Source organism: Lotus japonicus, chromosome 3 (assembly GCF_012489685.1).
Source record: "Lotus japonicus ecotype B-129 chromosome 3, LjGifu_v1.2".
Classification (NCBI taxonomy): domain Eukaryota; kingdom Viridiplantae; phylum Streptophyta; class Magnoliopsida; order Fabales; family Fabaceae; genus Lotus; species Lotus japonicus.
This window is the reverse complement of record NC_080043.1, coordinates 30,109,796-30,131,550: the sequence shown is the minus strand read 5'-3', so window position 1 is coordinate 30,131,550 and position 21,755 is coordinate 30,109,796. Positions and strand designations below refer to the sequence as shown.

Sequence of the window (21,755 nt, the reverse complement as noted above, 5' to 3'; positions counted from 1 at the left end):
TTAAGGACATGAAAGTAAATCGTGAAGGACACCTCCAATTGTTGAGTGATGGATGAATACATAGAATGCTAGTTCTGGCTAAGGTTCTAATTTTTAAATGTGGAAACACCTGTTGCTTTGTACTGTGAAGCTCTTGGAAACAATGTTTGAGTATTTCCAAATAAGAAATGATGCAAATGGTAGAATGAGTATCATTGTAGAGATGTACTACTTATGAGCCTATGTGCAATGGATGCTTAGACAAGTTTGTTATATGATTAAACGAGGTGTTTGGGACTGACTATTTTGGAAGACCCTACAACTTTGTATGTCTAATAAAAATGGGAGGCACATGTGACTTTCTTGGTTAGATAACAATGATTATATGCTTAGGAAGGGAAAAACTGTTCGATTTCATGGAAAGGTAAATTTTATCAAGGTGATCATAGTAAACCCACAAGCATCATTGAAGTAGCAACATCTAGAGACTTAAATATTTGACATGCATTCTTCATGTTGAAGGTTAAAATAATGACATTAACATTTACAACTAATCTGTCGTCTAACACTGTTGTAGAGAAAGTTGAGGCTTTAAAACAAGTGACTCCAAAAACCCTCACTTATTTAAAAACCATCAACTTTCTCTTTTCTCATAACTTTCTCATGCATACTTGTAATTAGTAAGCTTCATCCCATGGTATCAACCTTTACCGGGCATAAAATTTGCCACAGAAGTTATTGGCAAAAAGCATTTATTCTGGTGATTAATCTTCATCTGAGAAAAAATCATTGTCTTTGGGAGGACCCTTTCGGAGTTTTCCTTGCAGTTCTAGATTCTTTGGCAAAACAAGTTCAGTATCCTTACCCGAAGTGGAGAAATATCTCTCCAGTACCATCTGTTAAAAAAATGACAGACTCTGAATTCCAAAATGGCCTTCACTTATGGTTGACACTTTAAAATAGTGAGAGCATAAAAATAGATATCCTAAATACTTATAAAACTTTATATAAATGAAGTGAATTAACATAAAGGCACAAAACATCATATTGACTTACCATGGCAGCATAGGCATCAAGTTTCCTCTGCTGAGAGGACTTACTTAAGCCCCTGAAAGAGTTATAAGTGTGTCAATTCCCCAACAAAATTAAAATTCCAAACAAACCTTTGCTTGACATATTTTGAAAAGAACCTTAAAGTATTAAAAAAAGAAAGAATCTTCATTTGATTTTCACATCTTTTGGTAGATAATAAAACAGTAAACGAAGCGCTTCCTCGGACACCAGTGACCTTTAGCTCACATGGTACCTCCCCTAGTCTTAAAGATCAGGAAGCTGCATTGGTGGGGGATTTGATCCCCCTACATGTCATTGCCCCATTACCCATTAGATCCCAATACAGGTCTCCTATTTACACCACAAAAACAAAGTTCAGAGAGCACATAATAACTTCACTGGAGTGAGAACCATAACTGATAACTATTGTGAGGGGTAACGCATCTGTCCCTAGAAGAAAACAATTTTACATCCAAAATGGCCTCAAACTCCATAAACTGAATTTGCAAAATGTTTCTCACAGTGTTAAGAGATAACATGCATATTTCTGCAAAAGGAAGTCATCTGTATGGACTGTGTAGGTTTCAAATTTCATTAATTTGTTCTGTTTTACACTAAAGAACCAATTAGGAGGTTACATGGGTTCTTTTACCATCTACTTCCCTTCATGTAGTATATGAGAAATGTGCCAAGCAATCACTAACTGAATAGTTATTACAAAATTCTGGAAATAGCATAACTTTTGTACAAAGTTATCAGTTCAATGATGATGCACCTGATATCAAATTATCACCGAGATAACCGTATATTGGTGCATAAAACAAAAAAGAGAGAATTGCAATTTTGCAAAGGGTATAATACAATCAGCAAAGAAGTTTAAAAACAGTTACATACTTACATGTTGACCATTCGATCTACGGCTTCTGTTGTTGTCCCATGCTCATCCTGTAGATATACTCTCCAACCCCTGAAAGTCAAGGTATAATATAGAAATTAAAACAGTGATATAAAAATAACTATATCTATTCACAAACCAGTGTCAGGAGCCCTTCAAGACACAATATTCAAACTTACTGCCCAAATTAGATTACATGAACTTAGAATCTATACTTTATTTTCTCCCTAATTCAGTAACTAAGTCAACAATTAGATGAGATATGAAATGTATCTCATCTAATTGCTAGTTATAGAAGTATAAGAGATATAGAAGAATAAGGCCCCGTTTGGATAAACAGCTTAATTAAGCGCTTATGGTCATAAGCGCTTATGACATAAGCGCTTATTCATAAGCTATTTTTAAAAATTTATTGAAATAAATTAAAAATAAGCTGTGTATAAGCATAAGCTGTTTTTCATAAGCTATCCTGAGTAGCTTATGAAAATAAGCTGAAAATAGCTTATGGCAGACCATAAGCTGTTTGCATAAGCTCTCCCAAACACTGGCATAAGAGCTTATGCTGTCAGATAAGCTCAAATAAGCTCTTCCAAACTGGGCCTAAAGCCACTTAATATGATTGATAAGGTCAATCAATGGGTATTGAAGGTATTCCTATGTCATAACTAAGGCTGCTGGTCATTTAGCAGCTTGTAAAATCAATATATATAATATATATTTGACAGTGAAGAAGAATATGCTTGTGAGTTGTGATCAGTACAAATGCATTACCTCTCAGCAGCTCGAATAGCAAGCCTCCCTGCAACAGTACGGACTATGTTTGACTGTGGTGTTTCCTTCCCGTCAAAAGATCTTGGAAGTCCAATTACAAACTCGTCTGCCTCCTACAGTTTTAAAATCATGTTACCTCTAAGGTTACGTGCCCAAAGAGAAAACAGATCCTTATCAAATATCAACCAATTTTTGAAAGAAATACAAGAGACAAAAGGAAAATTCACACCTCTTGTTCAGCAATGTTTATCATCTGGACCTCAAGCTTCTGTCCTCGCAATTCCAAAACCTAAAGCACTACAGGATTAGAAGGATGAGTAGCTGATTAAGAAACACAGATAAGACATAAGATAGTCCATAATTGCACTTGCAGTTTCAAACATACATAATATTCAGTGTCACAGTTAACAGCAATGTTTTCTTACCAATTGCAGTAATACTCCACCACAAATTTTATCATATTCATACCAAAGTTAACAGAACAGCTCACATCATTATTAAGCACAAAACTTTGAGTTTCACCATACTAAACAACAGGCACAAGCTACCCCAATGACTTGCATTACACCCAAACAACATTAGCTACTAATAACATACATATAAGGACAAACATTAAATGGAGCACCACTTAAGCCACATAAGTTCAATTTTTCTTCAGACCCTTTACACCCCAAAAAATAAAAACAATTAAAAAGTAGAAAAAAAACATCTCGAGGATTGGAAGTACTAGTTCCAATAATTTGAATTGGTGTTTGAAAAAGAGACAAACAATCCAAAATAAAGTAACAAAATTCATGCTCAAATCAACCAAATTTCACAGAAACTGGAATTCAAAACAACATCAAAACAAGATATCATTACAAAACTGATATAGAAGCAAGGGTGAATTATACCGTCACAGGGCGAAAGTTGAAACCTTTACTGATGGCAATGCCAGTGCGAGCCATACCCAGGTCGACTCCAAGGGTGAAGCCACCTCTCCATTGTGGGTCACTTTTCCTGCGAAGGGCGTTTGGGGGAAGTTCATCCAAAGAGATTGCCTTAACTCTGTTGTAGTGATTTTTGGCATTCTGGGTCGGACACAGTTTCACAAAAGATGGTTTTTTTGGAACACTCGGAGCTGAACAACATAGGAAGAGATTATGGGGTGGTGGTGCCTGTAGCAGTTGCTTCGTCCACATTGGAGAGAGAGAGGGAGGACAATGATAATCAGTGTTATTAAACTCGACCTGGTGATCGACTCGGTCAGGGCACTGAGTCAATGGGTCACTGGTCTGACCACTAGGTCACTGGTTGAACCGTTTGACTCAGTTGACACTAAAAAAAAAAAAAAATTCATAATACCATAACAAAATGTTACAAATAAAAACATAACAGAGTGTGGTACTTCTTCTGGGGCAGTTGCAAGATCATCAATAATTTAGAAACCTCATCCAGTGTCTAATTCATATGGCATTACTTCCTAAGCATAGAACTTTAAACTGTATTTAGAATTTTGTTTTCACTTGAACATAACTCAGTTTTTGCACCAACAGTGCATTGCCACTAAACATTCAGACCATTTCTCTGAATCTGCACATAACAGACAACAGAGTTGTCAAATTCATCTAAAAAAAAGTTTCCCATTACACACAAGTACAAGAAACCATAATCTTCTGAAACTCAATCAGCATATTAGCTTGTTGTGCATGTCACCCAAATCAAATCATGGAAAATTGTTACCAATTATGTAATTACTCTCATTCGTACCAATACTTCATAGTGCTGTTGCTCACTAATTGTTATGATACTTGGGATTTTTCACAAACACGTGGTGTTCATAGTGTGCAAGAAAATGGAGAGGGCGGATCGTGTTGCTTGAAATAAAATTAATGAAAGGAGAAGAAACTCACCTTGCAAGAAGAAGAACAACGACGCGTGGTGGTGGAGTGGAGGAGCGGCAGAAGGCTAACCGTGGTGGAGCGGCCACGGCATGAAGTGATGAAGGAGACCAGAAAATTGCAGAATGATAACACTCATGATAATGGTCACAAGTTAGAGCCCAATTTATTTATTTGTTTTTTTTTTTCTTTTTACATCATTTCTACTAAGACAAGAATAAAAAAATAAAATAAAGACTAAAATACACTCACCCCTTCAAAGTTTGATAGAATGCTCTCTGTGAACCGAAATGTGCCTGATAATCATTTTTATGAGCTTAAGCAGTTCTTAAGAGTTAAGGCCGTTGAGAGTTTTGATAAATATGTGAGTCTTCCTACCATTATTAATAAGTCAAAAACACAAATTTTTAATTTTATCAAAGACAGAGTCGGGAAGAAGTTGAAGGGATGGAAGGAGAAATTCCTTTCACAGGCAGGGAGAGAGTTTTGATTAAATCAGTGGCCCAGGCGATCCCATCATATATTATGTCTTGTTTTATTCTGCGTGATAAATTGTATGCAGAGATTGATGGGATGATTTCCAATTTTTTTTGGGGTGGGGATGCTTCTCCAAGAGGCCTACATTGGACTAAATTGAGTAATTTGTGTCGTCACAAACATGAGGGTGGTTTAGGCTTTTCACGATTTCAAGAACTGGTGGAGAATTTATTCGAAAATAGAAACTTTGTTGGCACAAGTGTTTAAGGCTGTCTATTTCCCTAGTGACGATATTTGGCTAGCTAAAAAAAGCTATAGACCAAGTTATGCATGGTCTAGTATTTTGAGTACAACATGAGTGTTTAAGAGGGTGGGTATTGGAGAATTGGAGATGGAAAAAATTGTCTACATTTGGAATGATAAATGACTTCAGGATGACTCCCATGTTATTTATAGGCAAGATTTGGTTGATCATTGGAATATTTCTTTGGTTTCTCACCTTATTTTGCAGGATAATAGAGAGTGGAATAAACCTCTACTTGACATACTTTTTTTCCCTGCCATTGTGCAGCAAATTATCTCTGTTCCTTTGCCCTTGTTACAAGTGGATGATACTCTATTTTGGCTGATGGTCGTGCACGGTGGATACACCTCCAAGTCTGGCTATTGATTCATTTAGTCGTTCAAGGCTGCGAGTGCTTCTCCTTCCTCTCATGCGGTGGGGTTGAGGCCTCAGCTTTGGAGATGCTTCTGGAAATCAGAAGCAATTACCCGCTGCAAGGATCTGTCATGGCGAGCTTTTAAGGGTATGCTACTAGTCCGTAGGAGCCTAAGGAGTCGCGGAATAGAGATGGATCCTGGGTGCCCTTTCTGTGGTGTTGAGGACGAGACTTCACATCATGTCCTCATGCTTTGTCCAGCCGTGCAAGCAGCATGGTTTGTCTCATCCATGTCTATTGGTGTTGCTGGTTTTTCATCTTTGCAAGACTTGATGGTAGCGGTTCTTGAATCAGATGATGATTTCATGATTGCACAATTACAAACTTGGTTGTACGTGCTTTGGGAGGCAAGAAATGCAGCAGTTTTCACTGATATAAACCGCTTGATATTGGCCATCTTTTGCAGCGTGTTGGAGCTCTCATGGGTGTGCCCGTCTCTGTTCAGCAGTTATCGGGGAGGAACGCAGCAATGTATAACTTGAACACAATTACAATGTTAAAGTTTATGTTATGAATATACGAAGCCTCAGAGTGAAAATGATGAAAATCTCTTCACAACGGTATGGTCAACAATATACATATATTTATAAAGAAATTTCAGTGTCAAATACACATTAAAAAACACAGAAAGTATTAATTTCCTTATTGCACAAACTAACTCAAGCAATTGACCTACTTACACACGAAAATTGCCTCACGCTAGTCATATAAACAAATGATGATCAAGTAAAAAAATTATTTTATTCTATTTCCAAGTATGATTACCTCAGAAAGCAGTTGGGGTGGTTACATGAAAATCATGATTACTGTTACTTTTGTACTATTAATTAGTACATTATATGTACTGATAAGTCAAATAAGTAATATCTTACCTGGATGCACAAATTAGAAAAGATTAGAAAATAGAATTTGTCAAATATACTTGTCACATGATAGAAGATATACAAAGAGATAGAGTTGAACGTCTCTTGTCTATGTTCAGCAATTAGCAGCAACAATGACGCTGACGTGAAGTCTAACTGCTGCACAAAGTGGGATGAACACAAGTTTGTCCATTGTTGAACAGGAAACGAAACAAAGCTCAGATCACAAACAATGGAAGGCTGAAAAGGGAAGGAGAGAAAGTGAATCCAAACTAAAAGGGAGAGAATAAGAAAAATTAATTTTATTATGACAAATTCACGTTTCTGTGAAAAGAAAAACAAAGATTATAGACCTGCCCTAACATTTAACAAAAAATTAAATTTTCTCATTCAACAAAAAATATTGGCCGCCCAAAAATTCAGAATATTAATTGGCCCACATAGCTAATTTCTAGTTAACAAAAAACAATTAACATACTTACAAAAAAAAAATAACATAAGTTTCATAAAAAAAACTCTACACAATTAGGATAAATGAAAAAAAATATGCCCCACTAAAACCACATGAAATAATGGACTATCACAACATTCAAGTAAAACAACTATCTTACTTTTTTTTTTGAAATATTATAGTTATCAAATAATGTTAATACATAATTCATCCACATGTTTCAAACCATGTACCATTCACACTTAACCCTTCTGATCCCCTACGTTAAATTAGTCATATCACTTCGGCTAACATTCGTAGAAAAACCTAACTTTCACTTCATATTGAATTCCAAAGTTAAATAATATCAACTCTAAAATATTATGACATATAATAAGAAATATATTTCAATCTTCAAAGTGAAAAAAAATACTCTTAATAGATCTAATAGTAACAGTGTTTCATTCACAAGCTTCGAACCCTGTACCATTCACACTTAACCCTTTCGATCCCCTACGTCAAATTAGTCCTACCACTTCGGCTAACATTAGAAGAAAATACTAACTTTCACTTCATATTAAATTCCAAAGCTAAATAATATCAACTCTAAAATACCATGACATATAATAAGAAGTATATTCCAATCTTCAAAGTGAATAAAAAATATATACTCTTAATAGATCTATTTGTAACAGTGTTTCATCCACAAGCTTCGAGCCCTCTACCATTCACACTTAACCCTTCCGATCCCATACGTCAAATTAGTCCTATCACTTCGGCTAACATTCGATGAAAAACCTAACTTTCACTTCATATTAAATTTCAAAGCTAAATAATATAAACTCTAAAATATCATGACATATAATAAGAAGTATATTCTAATCTTCAAAGTGAATAAAAAATATACTCTTAATAGATCAATTTGTAACAATGTTTCATCTACAAGCTTCGAACCCTGTATCATTCACACTTAATTCATCCACAAGCTTCGAACCTTCTTCCATTCACACTTAACTATTCCGATCCCCTACGTCAAATTAGTCCTATCACTTCGGCTAACATTCGATGAAAAACCTAACTTTCACTTCATATTAAATTTCAAAGCTAAATAATATAAACTCTAAAATATCATGACATATAATAAGAAGTATATTCTAATCTTCAAAGTGAATAAAAAATATACTCTTAATAGATCAATTTGTAACAATGTTTCATCTACAAGCTTCGAACCCTGTATCATTCACACTTAATTCATCCACAAGCTTCGAACCTTCTTCCATTCACACTTAACTATTCCGATCCCCTACGTCAAATTAGTCCTATCACTTCGGCTAACATTCGATGAAAAACCTAACTTTCACTTCATATTGAATTTCAAAGCTAAATAATATCAACTCTAAAATACTATGATATATAATAAGAAATATATTTCAATCTTTAAAGTGAATCAAAAATATACTCTTAAAAGATCTATTTGTGACAGTGTTTAATCCACAAGTTTCGAACCATGTATCATTCACACTTAACTCTTTCGATCCCCTTACGTTAAATTAGTCCTACCACTTCGGCTAACATTCGAAGAAAAAACTAACTTTCACTTCATATTAAATTCCAAAGCTAAATAATATCAACTCTAAAATACCATGACATATAATAAAATGTATATTTCAATTTTCAAAGTTAATAAAAAATATACTATTAATAAATCTACTTATAACAATGTAATAATCTAACCTTTCAAAAATATATCACTTTAACGTTTTGCTAACACTACTATACCTTAAAAGAACAAACATATTGGAATTTCTTAGCAAGTTTAAAAACATCCACCTCTAGAAAACATACACGAATAGGATAAAGTGAGGAGAAGCTCAGATCAAACCATCTTGCCTCACCTATAGTTGGTTTATATATAGATAGATCTTCACTAACATGTGAGTCAATTTATGTCTAATATAACAAAAAAAAAATCAATTTTTGGTGCCAAATGAACACATTACAGCTAGATTATTTACAGAGGTCTTATTCATAATAAGACTTGTCATTATATAAAATAAAGAAACTTCACAACAACACTAAGTAGAAAATTTTAGACAAGCTAAGTAAGGTACTCAAAGATGATTATTTAATTTTATAATTATATTTGACTATCTCTCACTATTGAAGATAGTACCAATGGTTGGTAGGATCATTAAATGAAAAGCAATGAATTTATAAAATAAAGTACACAATACCTAGAAACAAATTGGGACAATTAAATTGAAATAAAAACTAAAACATTTAATCCACCACATATTCATAGGACAGTCATTTGCTAGAAATCAAAGAAAAATGACAACTCCTGCAAAATTGAAGACATCATACCTCATCAAAACTGAAATTTGACTTGCCAAATAAAATTACAATAGAACTTGATGCATATACATAGTATTGTCACATAAAAGAAAAGACACATTACCTACTTGTTAGAAATAAATAATAATAATAATAATAATAATAATAATAATAATAATAATAATAAAACCTACTTGATAGAAATGAAGAAGAATAGGAACACTGTCTCACAATTCAGTTACATAAACAAAAATAAGTTATCCACTTAATTTGGGTTACCACAGGTATTTCTGATATTTTCTTCAACTAAATTCAAATACAGACTTCAAAATTTACCCACCAATTTCGGTTTAAAAAAAACCTCTTCAGCTTTTTTTTAGTGGCCTTAAAGTATATTTCGGAAACAATTAATTATAATTTTATACATAAATAATTGTACTTAATATTTAAAACAAAAAAGCTGAAAAATGGAAGAAAACTGGTCAAATAACCGGCTATAGCCGGTCTGTGACCCGGTCCAAAACGGCTGGATGACCTGCTCAGCAGGTCACCCACTATATAAAGATCATTTCCTCTCTTCCTCACCCAAGACCCTAGCCGCTCCCTCTCTCCTTCTCTGTGAAATCTCGTTTGCTTCCTCCTCTTCATTTCTTCTTCTTCTTCCTCCCTTTCTCCTTCTCTTTGAAACCCTAGCCGCTACTCTTCCCGTTCTTCCCCCCAAAAAAGTAAAGAACGCAGCCTCCCCTCCTCTCTCTCTCTCTCTCTCTCTCTCTCTCTCTCTCTCTCTTTCTCGTTAATTTCTCTCCTATCTCACGACTATCTCTCTTCTCTTCACCCTTTCCTCTTCTCCTTCTTACAGCACCACCACCATGAACCAACCATGAGAGTTCCATGAGCACTACATCACCTTCTCTCCAGCCAAACCATCACCCCATTCCCCTGGACCACCATGGCCGAGGCCAACCTCACCACCATGACCCACCATCCTCCATGACAACCTCCATAAAGCTTCCACCTTTATGCTCTGCCGTAGTCCGCCGCGAAGGCGATTTTCGACGACCTCTCCGGCGTTCTCCGTTCTAAAAACGGAATCTACTTTCTCGTAGATCTCCACCCCCTCTCTCCAAATCTGAGGTTAAACCACCGAAAAGAGGAGCTCTTGTTCCTTGCATGTCAGTTTTAGATTGTCACCTTCTAAACCCCAAGTTTCTTTTTGTCCATTTATTCATGTTGTGATTGATTCTTAGACCAAGGAACTATATGCGGCCAGATATGGGAGGAAGTGAAACCCTAACTCCATGACCATATAGAGCTTATAGAGATTTGTAACTTTTTTTTTATCATATGTAAATTTTGTTTTCTTGTAAAATCCAGGCTCTGTAAACTTGTTTCCTCCTCTGGAAAATTTTATTCCTCTGTAAATTTGAAAATTTTGTGTTATTTGGTTTGATTTATATGATGGTCTATAAATGAGTGATTTGCCTCTAAAAATGATCTATTTGTTTTTAAAAATGGTTACGACTTAATTTCTGAAGTGATGGTTGCTTAGAGAACACCCAAAATATCATAATGCACTAAAGTAGGTGGTGGAACAGTAGATGAACAGTAGCGTTTATAGATTCACATCTGCCGTATGATTGAAAAAAATGGATGGCTCAGATTAGCTCTCCCAAATGAATAGTGAAATGAGACTTGATCAAGAAAAAACATGAACCGTAGGATCAAAGAGAATGAATGGCCAAGATGCAATTTCTCTTATGAATAGTGCTGTTCTAACAGCCCATTAAGTATATGTAGATGACTTTTGATAAAATTATCTCTAATATTTTCTTGGAAACTTCATTGAAAAAGCAGTACCACAAACACGGTGGGAGGGCGTGAATGTTCAAACTAAAGATAAGTTTGTCCCAAAAAGTCAATTATTGTAGAGTCAACTGAAATTGCTTCTTCCTTCTCTATTAAGTTGCAGATCTTGATGAATTGATAATACTCCAACTCCTTCTATTAGTATTGTTGATGCTAAATTACTGTACGGTCAAGTGTGAAATTGCTTCTTCTTGTTTCTATTAAGTTGCAGATCCTGACATAGAAGGCAAAGTATTCAAGGTTAGTTATTTGTTTGTTTACTCAATCCACTGAGCTTGCTTGCTTACTTGCTTGTTTATACAGATTAAATTCATTATTGGTCATGCTTATTTCTTGTCATAATTTGATGAATTGATGATACTCCAACTCCAACATATATGACTATAGCATAAGGTGAAATATTCAAGGTTAGTTGTTGGTCTACATTTATCTCAATCAATATTTTTGGCTAAAGATCCACTGATCGGATCAGCTTGCTTGCTTGTTTCACTCATTTTAACAAACCACTCATTTGACTTTTCCATTTCTTTTCTGTCTTTCTTTTTCTTTCCACTTCCAGTTACCATCTAGCAAATATTCAGTGTTAGAGAAACAAAGAAAGATCCAACGACACACTCTGTCTCTTAATTCGGAAATTGAATATGGTGTATTTCTTTTTCTTTTGGTCATTTCTGTTAGTGCTGTTTTCATTTGTCACTCGGTTACTTCTCAAACGGAAGGGTGTAGCAGTAGTGTCAGACAACGCTCCTCAAACAAACTGGTATGATGCTGTGGACACCCAACAAGAAGAAAAGTATGATGTTTTTGTTAGCTTCAGGGGCGAGGACATCCGTGACGGTTTTCTCAGCCATCTAGCAGTGGCTTTTCATCAAAAGAAAATAAATGCCTTTGTGGATGACAAGCTTCAGAGGGGTGAAGAAATATGGCCATCACTTGTTGGAGCTATTGAAGGATCATTGATTTCAGTGATCATATTCTCTGAAAACTACGCTTCTTCAACTTGGTGTTTGAAAGAACTGATCAAAATACTTGAGTGCAGAGACAAGTATGGACACACTCTAATACCAATTTTTTACGGAGTAGATCCCACAGATGTACGACATCAGACAAGGAGTTATGTATCTGCATTTGCTGAGCATCGAAAAAAATTTGATCCGACCATGGTGCAAATATGGAGGGATGCTTTGAATAAATCTGCTAATTTATCGGGAATTAAGTCATTAGATTTTGGGTAAGCTTTTACTATTTCTTTCCAATAAATGTTTAATACTTTCTTGCTTCTTCTTTTTTTGACAAAACTGCACAGTTTGGTAGTATCTTATAGGATAATGATATATACACACCTCTTATTTTATACACTTCATTTCCACCTATTTTTATTTCTATCTCTCTCCTCTTATCATCTATCACATCTTATACTTTCTCACTCTTACTTTTTCTTTTCTTCATATCTCTCTCTTCCTCCACCTCATTCCACCTCATTTTGAGGTGTGAATAAATAATCTATATATATATATGTAAAGCACACTTGTGTTTTTGCATGCAATTAATGTATTAAACCATAAAAGCTCACATACTTTTATATTAAATACATTAAAAAATAAAAATTTAATAAACTAAAAACTAAAAAAAATTGTATTATAAAAATCTATTCAACTACTTATATTAAATAACAACATTCATAGACTTAAAATTAACTTGAGCTTTGCATTTGACAAATTTAAAAAATCAAAATAAAAAAAATAATATTTATTAATAAATAATTCAGATAAAATACTTTTAAAATAAAAAAATTTCTATCAATATATATCTATCTATATTGTACTTGGGGCTCTTATTTACCAAAGTAATTATATATATATATATATATATATATATATTTGGTTTTTTCAAAAAAAAAATATCTATCTATCTTCTATATATATTAGTAAAGCTCACTTGAGCTAAGTATTAAGTATAAATACACATATGTATTAAACCATAAAAGCTCACATACCTTTATATTAAATACATTAAAAAATAAAAAAATTAATAAACTAAAAAGTGAAAAAAATTGTATTATAAAAACCTATTCAACTACTTATATTAAATAACAACATTCATAGACTTAAAATTGACTTGAGCTTTGCATTTGACAAATTTAAAAAATTAAAATAAAAAACAAAATAATATTTATTAATAAATAATTTAGATAAAAAAATTTCTATCAATATATATCTATCTATATTGTACTTGAAGCTCTTATTTCCCAAAGTAATTATTTATATATATATATATATATATATATTTGGTTTTTCTAAAAAAAATCTATCTATCTATATATATTAGTAAAGCTCACTTGAGCTAAGTATTAAGTACAAATACACGTGAGAACCTACATACATTAGTAAAAAAAATTGGTGTTTTAATGAGATAGCTTAGTGAGTGAATGAACGGGTAGTGGAAACTTGTGCACTAATGATTTCAGTTTTAAACTTAATAAATATCAAATGTATAAGCAAAAGAGTAACATCCATGCCAAAAGTGTAACAAACCACAAAGTTATATCTGCAAATGATTTTAGCACAGTACCTTAAATTAAAATCAAATTTAATGTTAATTTTAAACTAATATCAATTTAATCCAAGAAAAAAAAACTATTAACAATAAAGCATACTTCCGCCAAAATTAATCTTGATATCAATTTAATCCAAGAAACACACATTACTTAGTGATATATCCCCGTCGCAGATGATTGGAAAATAAAACTGTGAGTTTCACATATATGGTAATTTACTAAACAATTCTTCTCATTCAATTGAAATCATACAAATATATCATCATTTCTATATTTATATGACACAAATCAGTAACAAAGTGTGAGCCACATAAATTTATATATTGCACTAGAAAGATAAGTGTAAAATGTAGTACTCACTACATTCTTGATAAGAAATAGGAATCTTTCACTCCTCAATATTGTCATATTATGGAAAAAAAAATAGCAACTTAATCATTCAAAGGGAACAAATGACGTCCATCCTGCAGTTAGATAGAATCTATTTTTATGTTCGTGAAAGTGATTTTAAAAGAACTTCTATGCCACCAGCAATGGTAAACAACCACATCAATCTTAATAAAAAAAATTAGCACAACTGATAACATCATTGCAACGACTAAAACAATATTAGAAAAAAAAATAGTAGACTACCACGTTCATTTCAATACTAATCTAATTAAGTAATTAAATTTCTTTTATATAAAAAAAAAACTACTCTCATTTCAATCTCAATAGAAATTTACCTATTTTTTCTTCCGATGAAGCAAAAAAAAAAAATCTACCTGTTTGATCATTTTTTCCCTTATTAGAGAAAGAAAGTGTGAGAATATCATAACTCAATTATATTTAATTATACATATATTCTAAATATTCTTTTAAGTAATAGCTTTCTTACCTTTCTGCAAATTTAAATATTACAATTAAAAAATACAAATTAAAAATGAACCCGTGCAACGCACGGGTTTAATTTCTAGTTATTGATATCTTATATTGCAATTTTTTCTGTTACCTTATCAGTTACTGCTTCCACATTTATTGGTCAGTTTCAAGGTAGGACTTTGTTTGTTCATTGAATTTAGTAGTTAAATTAGACCCCAGTAATACAGTTAATTTAGTCCAATTTCCAATTGGTAAATAGAAAATGGTATCCGTTCTCATATAATTTTTTGGTAAACTCGTTCTCATATAAACACTTTAAGGTTGTTGCACAAGTATTAAAAAATAATAATTAATGTTCTTATTTTATTAAAATTACTATGTAACTTTCTATTATACTATTTATCTCTCTTATTAATTCTAACTTTTTAATTTTCCTACCACCAATAAATGAAGGGTACAATTGGTAAAGTATAATTAATGCTCTCTTAAACTTTGTAAAATGGCAGATAATTAGGAACAAAATTTAGCTAGAATGGAGAAAGTACATTTTCCTTATGGATTTCTTGATAAGGACACTTTATTTCGTTGGGACTTGACCCTAATAATGAATTTCCACTAAGAAGAAAGGAAAAGAAAAGGAATTGTTACATCATGGGTGTTTAACACCCCACTAAATAAAACTTCCAACCAAGTGAGTTAATAATAACGCCATTGATTTTTACTCATAGTATGTCTCTTGTATAGGAATGAAGCAGAGCTGCTTGAAAAGATCATCAATGAAGTGTTGCATCAGTTAAGGAGGTTGAGTAAGCACACACCTAACTCAAATGGACTTGTTGGAATCGGAAAATCAATTGCTGATATAGAAGCCTTGCTGCTTAAAGACTCAAAAGATGTCCGTAAAATTGGAATTTGGGGTATGGGAGGTATCGGCAAGACAACTATTGCAGAACAAGTGTTCAGTAAAATATGTTCTCAGTATAAAGGTACCTGTTTTTTGTCAAATGTAAGAGAAGAGTCAACAAAACATGGAATAATTTATTTGAAAGAAAAACTTTTCTCCACACTATTAGCAGAAGATGTGAAAATAAAGTCGCCAAATGGATTGTCTGATGATATTCGGAGAAGGATTATTCGTATGAAGGTTCTCATTGTTCTTGATGATGTGAATGATTCAGATCAGCTTGATCGGCTTGAATTATATGGAACCGTTGATAAGTTTGGACGGGGCACTAGAATAATTGTAACAACTAGAGATCAACAAGTGCTCATCGCTAACAAAGTTGATGATATACATCACGTTGGAGAATTGACCTCTAGTGAATCACTTGAGCTTTTCAATTCGATTTCCTTTAACCAAAGTCACCTGGAAACACAGTTTCATGAAACATCAAAGAAACTTGTTGATTATGCCAAAGGCATTCCATTAGTTCTTAAAGTTTTGGGTAAGCTTCTTCATGGAAAAGGTGATGAAGTGTGGGAAAGTCAGCTAAACAAGCTCAAGCAAATGCCAAGTCCAGAAGTTTATGATGTACTGAGATTGAGTTATGATGATCTAGACCGCAAAGAGCAAAGGATTTTTCTGGATCTTGCGTGTTTCTTTAAAGGATTGGATTTTAAGGTGGAATTACTAAAAACTTTATTGAAAGATTGTGAAAGTGACAATTCAGTGGCTCATGGGTTAGAAAGGCTGAAAGATAAGACTCTTATAGTTATTTCTGAGGATGGTGTTGTATCTATGCATGATCTTATGGAAGAAATAGCTTGGGAGATTGTTCGCCAAGAATCTAAAGACGACATTGGAAGCCAAAGTCGATTGGGGGATGCAGATGACTTTAACAAAGTATTAGAAAATGACAAGGTAGTAGTGCCTAAATTAAAAATAATATATTTTTGATAAACATTTTATACTTTTGTAAGAAATGTGACTTTTAATGATATTTAATCTTCTTTCTACATTGATGGCAGGGGAATGAGGTTGTTAGAAGCATACGGGTGCACGTGTCAACAATGAGGTTAAGCTCTCAGATATTTACTAAAATGAGCAAACTACAATTTCTAGATTTTTATAGTGCCTATACGATTCCATACCATGACGTTCTTCCTAAAGGACTTCAATCATTTCCAACTGAACTAAGATATCTTCGTTGGTGGCATTACCCTTTGAAATCCTTGCCAAAGAAATTTTGTGCAGAGAAACTTGTTGTGTTGGACTTGTCACATAGCAGAGTGAAAAGACTTTGGCACGGTGTCCAGGTAATTTCAAACTCTGGCCTGAATTGGAAATGAAAAATTAACAACCCAAGCTCATCTTTGATATCTTCATTTGTAATATTATATATGTTGCAGAATCTAGCAAATTTTAAGGCTAGTTATACAATATAACTCCCAATTCTTGAAGGAGCTTCCAAACTTTACCTCATTTAAGATGTCTTCATTTTGTGTAAATTTCTTGCAGAACCTGGTTAATTTAAAGCAAGTTAACCTATCTGGTTGTATGTCCCTGAAGGAGCTGCCAGACTTTTCAAAAGCCACAGATCTTGAAGTGCTTGATGCAAGTTGTTGTATGAAGTTAACTGCTGTGAAATCATCCGTGTTTTCTCTTGCCAAGCTTGAGAAATTGGATCTTAGTTTCTGCTGGTCCCTCACCAGCCTTACAAGCAATGCTCAATTAAGCTGCCTCAGTCATCTCAACCTAGAAGGGTGCCGTCATCTAACAAAATTCTCAGTGACATCAGAGAATATGGTAGAACTAAATCTAAAAAGTACCAGAATCAAAGCATTGCCCACATCATTTGGATGTCAAAGAAAGCTTGAAACTCTATATTTAGATAAAACTAGAATTAAGAGCTTACCATCATGCATGGTGAATCTCACAAGACTACGATATCTGACCCTAAGAGATTGTGAGAAGCTTCAAACAATTCCAGAGCTTCCACCGTCCCTTGAAACTCTACTTATCGACGACTGCAGCTCATTGAAGACAGTGTCGTTCCCTTCAACAGCTGCTAAACAATTCCAGGAGAACAGGAAAAGGGTAGAGCTCTTTTATTTTGAGAGGTTGGATGAAGATTCTCTGATGGCTATTGGGTTGAATGCGCAAATCAATGTGATGAAATTTGCCCAGCAACATCTATCTGCATTGAAGCTTGATTTTGTTGAAAACTATGATGATTACTCTCGTAATTATGATTCTTATCAGGCTGTGCATGCATTTCCAGGAAGCAGAGTACCAGAGTGGTTGGAATATAAGACAATGGGAGATTCAGTAATTATTGATCTCTCTTGTCCTCCAACATCCCCTCTGTTTGGCTTCATTTTCTGCTTCGTCAATGATAAGTGGCCAAAGTATGATGAGTGGCTAAAGTATGATGAGTTTCCAAACTATTATAAAAAATTCAAATTGAAATTCACTATTAGTGCTGGGGAAGATGATGCTGGTGAAGATAAAAAGGACAGCATTGAAGTTAACATGTATTTAAACTCAATGTACACTAGAGGAGATCATGTGTGTGTGATGTACGACCAAAGATGCTCTCGCTACTTAAGTAGAAGATCACAAAATCTGTCAAGGTTCCAAATCAAGGTTACACCATGGTGGCTTCCCGATTTTCTTAATGAAGAGTCAGAAGAGAGGATGGAATTAAAAGGGTTTGGGGTGAGCCTAATAAGCACCTTCAAATATGACAGCTTCGTTCGACAAATGAAATTGCGTGATTCTGGTGGATGCAACAGGATATTTTAAGCTACTCTACTGTAACCCTAGCAGAAGAATAAAGATAACAGAAAATTGGATAAAATTTGAGAATATTCATTGATTTCAGAAGTCACTGAATACAAGATATTTAAAGAGTGTTTCCTCTGGCCACAGCTGGCCTTACAGTTGTCAGCATCCTAGGTATTCAACTGATTTCCATCATTCAGGAATAACATAATTGTTCCACCATTTGGGCCTCATGGTAGTCCTCTTGGGCCTGTGGATATTAATTGCATCTGTGGGATCCAACCCGTTGATCAAAGGGCTATCAATCCCCTGGTCCTCAAGAGGAGACTTGTCCTCAAGTCTAGGTAAGTCTGCAGCATTGGTAGTCACGGGATCCTCAATGTGTGGTGCTGATGGCCTTGGCGTGAGAGGTTGGGTGATCTTCTGCTGGGGACAGCTGGCGAGTGTTAAAGGAGAGTGAGCCGATGATGCGTGAGGGGTACGCGCCGGCTCTTGCTGGGCGGGTGTAGTGGACGCGCGCGTGACGGTAGCGTGTTGGGAACCGGGGACCTGTTGACCCTGACAAGGCGTGGAAAAACGAGTTTGGGTCACTTCAGAGTCATTAAGTGCAGTCCCAACCATCTCTCCTTGAACATTTTGAATGGGACTTTCACAAAGAGGAGGAGAAGTCGCCGGAGATGGTGCTAAAGCGGGAGTGTCCTCCGAAGCGAGAGCTACAGCGGCGGGGACGTCAACCAGGATGTCGCGAGCCAAAGGTGGGAGGGGCGCGAAATTCGCTTGGGGGTCACCGTGGAAAGCCTTGAGCAGGGATACATGGAACACGCGGTGGAGCTTGCTCGACGGGGGAAGGTCAAGTTCGTAAGCGACTGGGCCGACGCGAGTGACCACCTTGAAGGGGCCATAGAAGCGCTTGGCAAGCTTATTACTCAAGCGGTGGGCAAGGCTCTTTTGGCGGTATGGTTGAAGCTTAAGAAGAACCCAATCACCTACAGCAAAGGATATGTCTCTACGACTCTTGTCTTTCTGAGTTTTCATGCGTTGTTGGGCTCGAAACAAGTTGGCTTTAAGTGATTGTAAAATTTGTGATCTATGTTGCAAGGACTCATCAAGCGTGAGGATGGAAGAGCTGCCGGGGACATAGTCCAGAAGAGATGGCGGAGTGCGACCGTAAACCGCTTGGAATGGCGTCATACCGGAAGCGGAATGGAAGGTGGTATTGTACCACAGCTCAGCAAGGTGGAGAAAGCGGAACCATGAGCGGGGTTGCTCGCCGGAGAAGCAGCGGAGGTATGTTTCTAAACCGCGGTTGACCACCTCGGTTTGACCATCGGTTTCGGGATGATAAGCCGTGCTGAAACGCAGCTTAGTGCCGTATACCCTGAACAAGTCTCTCCAGAAATGACTGAGAAAAATTTTGTCGCGGTCAGACACAATAGAGCGAGGAATCCCATGAAGTCTGCAGATTTCGCTTGAGAAGCGATTGGCAAGGGAGGTTGCGGTGAAATGTGGAGGGAGCGCGATAAAGTGAGCATACTTGGACAATCTGTCCACAACCACCCAAATCGTGGTGTGACCCTGTGATGGAGGAAGACCGGTGACAAAGTCCATGGAGATGTCCTCCCAGACTTAGGCAGGGGTAGGTAAGGGTTGGAGCAAACCTCCTTTCTTGGCTGGTACGTATTTGTTGTATTGGCAAGGTAAGCACTGTGTAATGAAAGCTTTTGTGTCCTTGTAAATTCCAGGCCAATTGAACGAGGACATGAGCCTAGCTAGAGTGGGTTTGAGGCCCGAGTGACCAGCCGCTGGAGTGGAGTGGTATTCGGTTAGGATAGAAACGCGAAGGTTGTCCACATCCGGAACAAATAAACCGGCCTTGTAATAGAGTAACCCTTGTTGTTCACGGAAGTCAGTAAGGAGTAGCTTTTCTTTGAGGAGCTGGTTACCAGGTTGTGATTTGTAAAATGTCCGGAGTTGGTCCAAGAGTGCTGGAATGGGAGTAGAAATGGCAGCTAGGAGTGAAGGTGTGGTAACATGGCAACGGGACAGAGCGTCTGCCACGCGATTCTCCACTCCAGGTTTGTAGAATATTTCATAATCAAATCCCAGAAGTTTGGTTGCCCATTTGACCTGTTCTGGAGTTTGAAAAGTTTGAGTCATCAAGTGCTTCAAACTCTGTTGATCAGTGAAGATGCGGAACTTGTGGCCTATCAAATATTGACGCCATTTTTTTACTGCCTCTGTGACAGCGTACATCTCACGCACATAGGTGGATTGATGTTGCATTTGGAGAGTGAGCTTCTTGCTGAAGAAGGAGATGGGGTGGCTCTTCTGAGAAAGCACAGCGCCAATCGCAACTCCGGAGGCATCGGTTTCAATGTCAAAAACCGAAAAGAAGTCCGGTAAGATCAACACGGGAGCGGAGACCAAGAGATCCTTCAGGTGAGCGAATGAGGTTGCAGCTGAAGAAGACCAAGGAAGGGCTGATTTGCCTTCGGTGGTGTCATGTTTCAACAATTCAGTAAGTGGGGAAGCGTGTGTGGCATAACCTTTGATGAAACGCCGGTAAAACCCGATGAGGCCTAAGAACCCACGCAAGTCAGTGAGGGTCTTTGGTACGGGCCAATCCACGATAGCTTGGACCTTGGAAGGGTCGGGGCTAACACCAGTGGCTGAGATGATGTGCCCTAAATAATGCACCGAAGACACCCCAAAAGTACACTTGGAGAGCTTGGCATAAAATTTGTTGGTGAGGAGGATATCCAACACAGCACGCAAGTGATCGAGGTGGGAGGATAGCGAGGGGCTGTACACAAGGATATCGTCAAAGAAAACGAGCACGAAACGCCGCAAGTAAGGACGCAAGAGGTCGTTCATGGCTGATTGGAAGGTGGATGGAGCATTGGTGAGGCCGAAAGGCATCACTAAGAACTCGTAGTGGCCATCCACGGTCCTAAATGCTGTCTTGTGTGTATCTTCCGATGCCAATCTGATTTGATGAAAGCCTGCGCGTAAGTCCAGCTTGGAGAAATGAGTGGCACCACCAAGCTCGTCTAGCAATTCATCAATGGTGGGTATAGGAAATCTATCCTTGATGGTGATAGAGTTTAGGCTGCGGAAATCGACACAAAAACGCCAAGTTCCATCCTTCTTTTTGATAAGGAGCACCGGTGAAGAATATGGACTTGTGCTTGGCACTACGATACCCTCTTGGAGCATGTCGGTGAGGATGGTGGTCATGGCCTCCTTTTGCGAATGAGGGTAACGGTAGGGTCGTACATTCACCGGGGGGAATTGGGTATAAGGTTTATGCGATGGTCATGGGTACGGATCGGTGGTAAGCCGTGTG

General features: G+C 36.3%; 2 protein-coding genes across 4 annotated transcripts; one reads left to right on the top strand and one right to left on the bottom strand.

Moving 5' to 3' along the window:
- Positions 1-425: 425 nt before the first annotated feature.
- Positions 426-4,784, bottom strand: LOC130749193 (uncharacterized). 2 transcript variants are annotated; one of them, XM_057602511.1, is made up of 7 exons: positions 4,591-4,784; positions 3,592-4,270; positions 2,928-2,987; positions 2,699-2,811; positions 1,931-1,999; positions 1,036-1,087; positions 426-875 (listed from the first exon to the last, which is right to left on the bottom strand). In XM_057602511.1, the coding sequence occupies exons 2-7, from the start codon at positions 3,877-3,879 to the stop codon at positions 744-746; spliced, it is 714 nt and encodes a 237-aa protein (XP_057458494.1). In that variant the 5' UTR covers positions 3,880-4,270; positions 4,591-4,784; the 3' UTR covers positions 426-743. The 2 variants fall into 2 exon arrangements, with proteins under 2 accessions (XP_057458494.1, XP_057458495.1); XM_057602512.1 differs by having other exon boundaries at positions 3,592-4,015; positions 4,591-4,783.
- Positions 4,785-11,238: 6,454 nt separating this feature from the next.
- On the top strand, positions 11,239-18,503 carry LOC130749110 (disease resistance protein TAO1-like). 2 transcript variants are annotated; one of them, XM_057602399.1, is made up of 6 exons: positions 11,239-11,507; positions 11,655-11,674; positions 11,827-12,498; positions 15,430-16,546; positions 16,654-16,941; positions 17,144-18,503. In XM_057602399.1, exons 3-6 carry the CDS (start codon positions 11,909-11,911, stop codon positions 18,428-18,430), a joined length of 3,282 nt encoding a protein of 1,093 aa, XP_057458382.1. In that variant the 5' UTR covers positions 11,239-11,507; positions 11,655-11,674; positions 11,827-11,908; the 3' UTR covers positions 18,431-18,503. The 2 variants fall into 2 exon arrangements, with proteins under 2 accessions (XP_057458382.1, XP_057458383.1); XM_057602400.1 differs by lacking the exon at positions 11,655-11,674.
- The last annotated feature ends 3,252 nt before the right edge of the window (positions 18,504-21,755 follow it).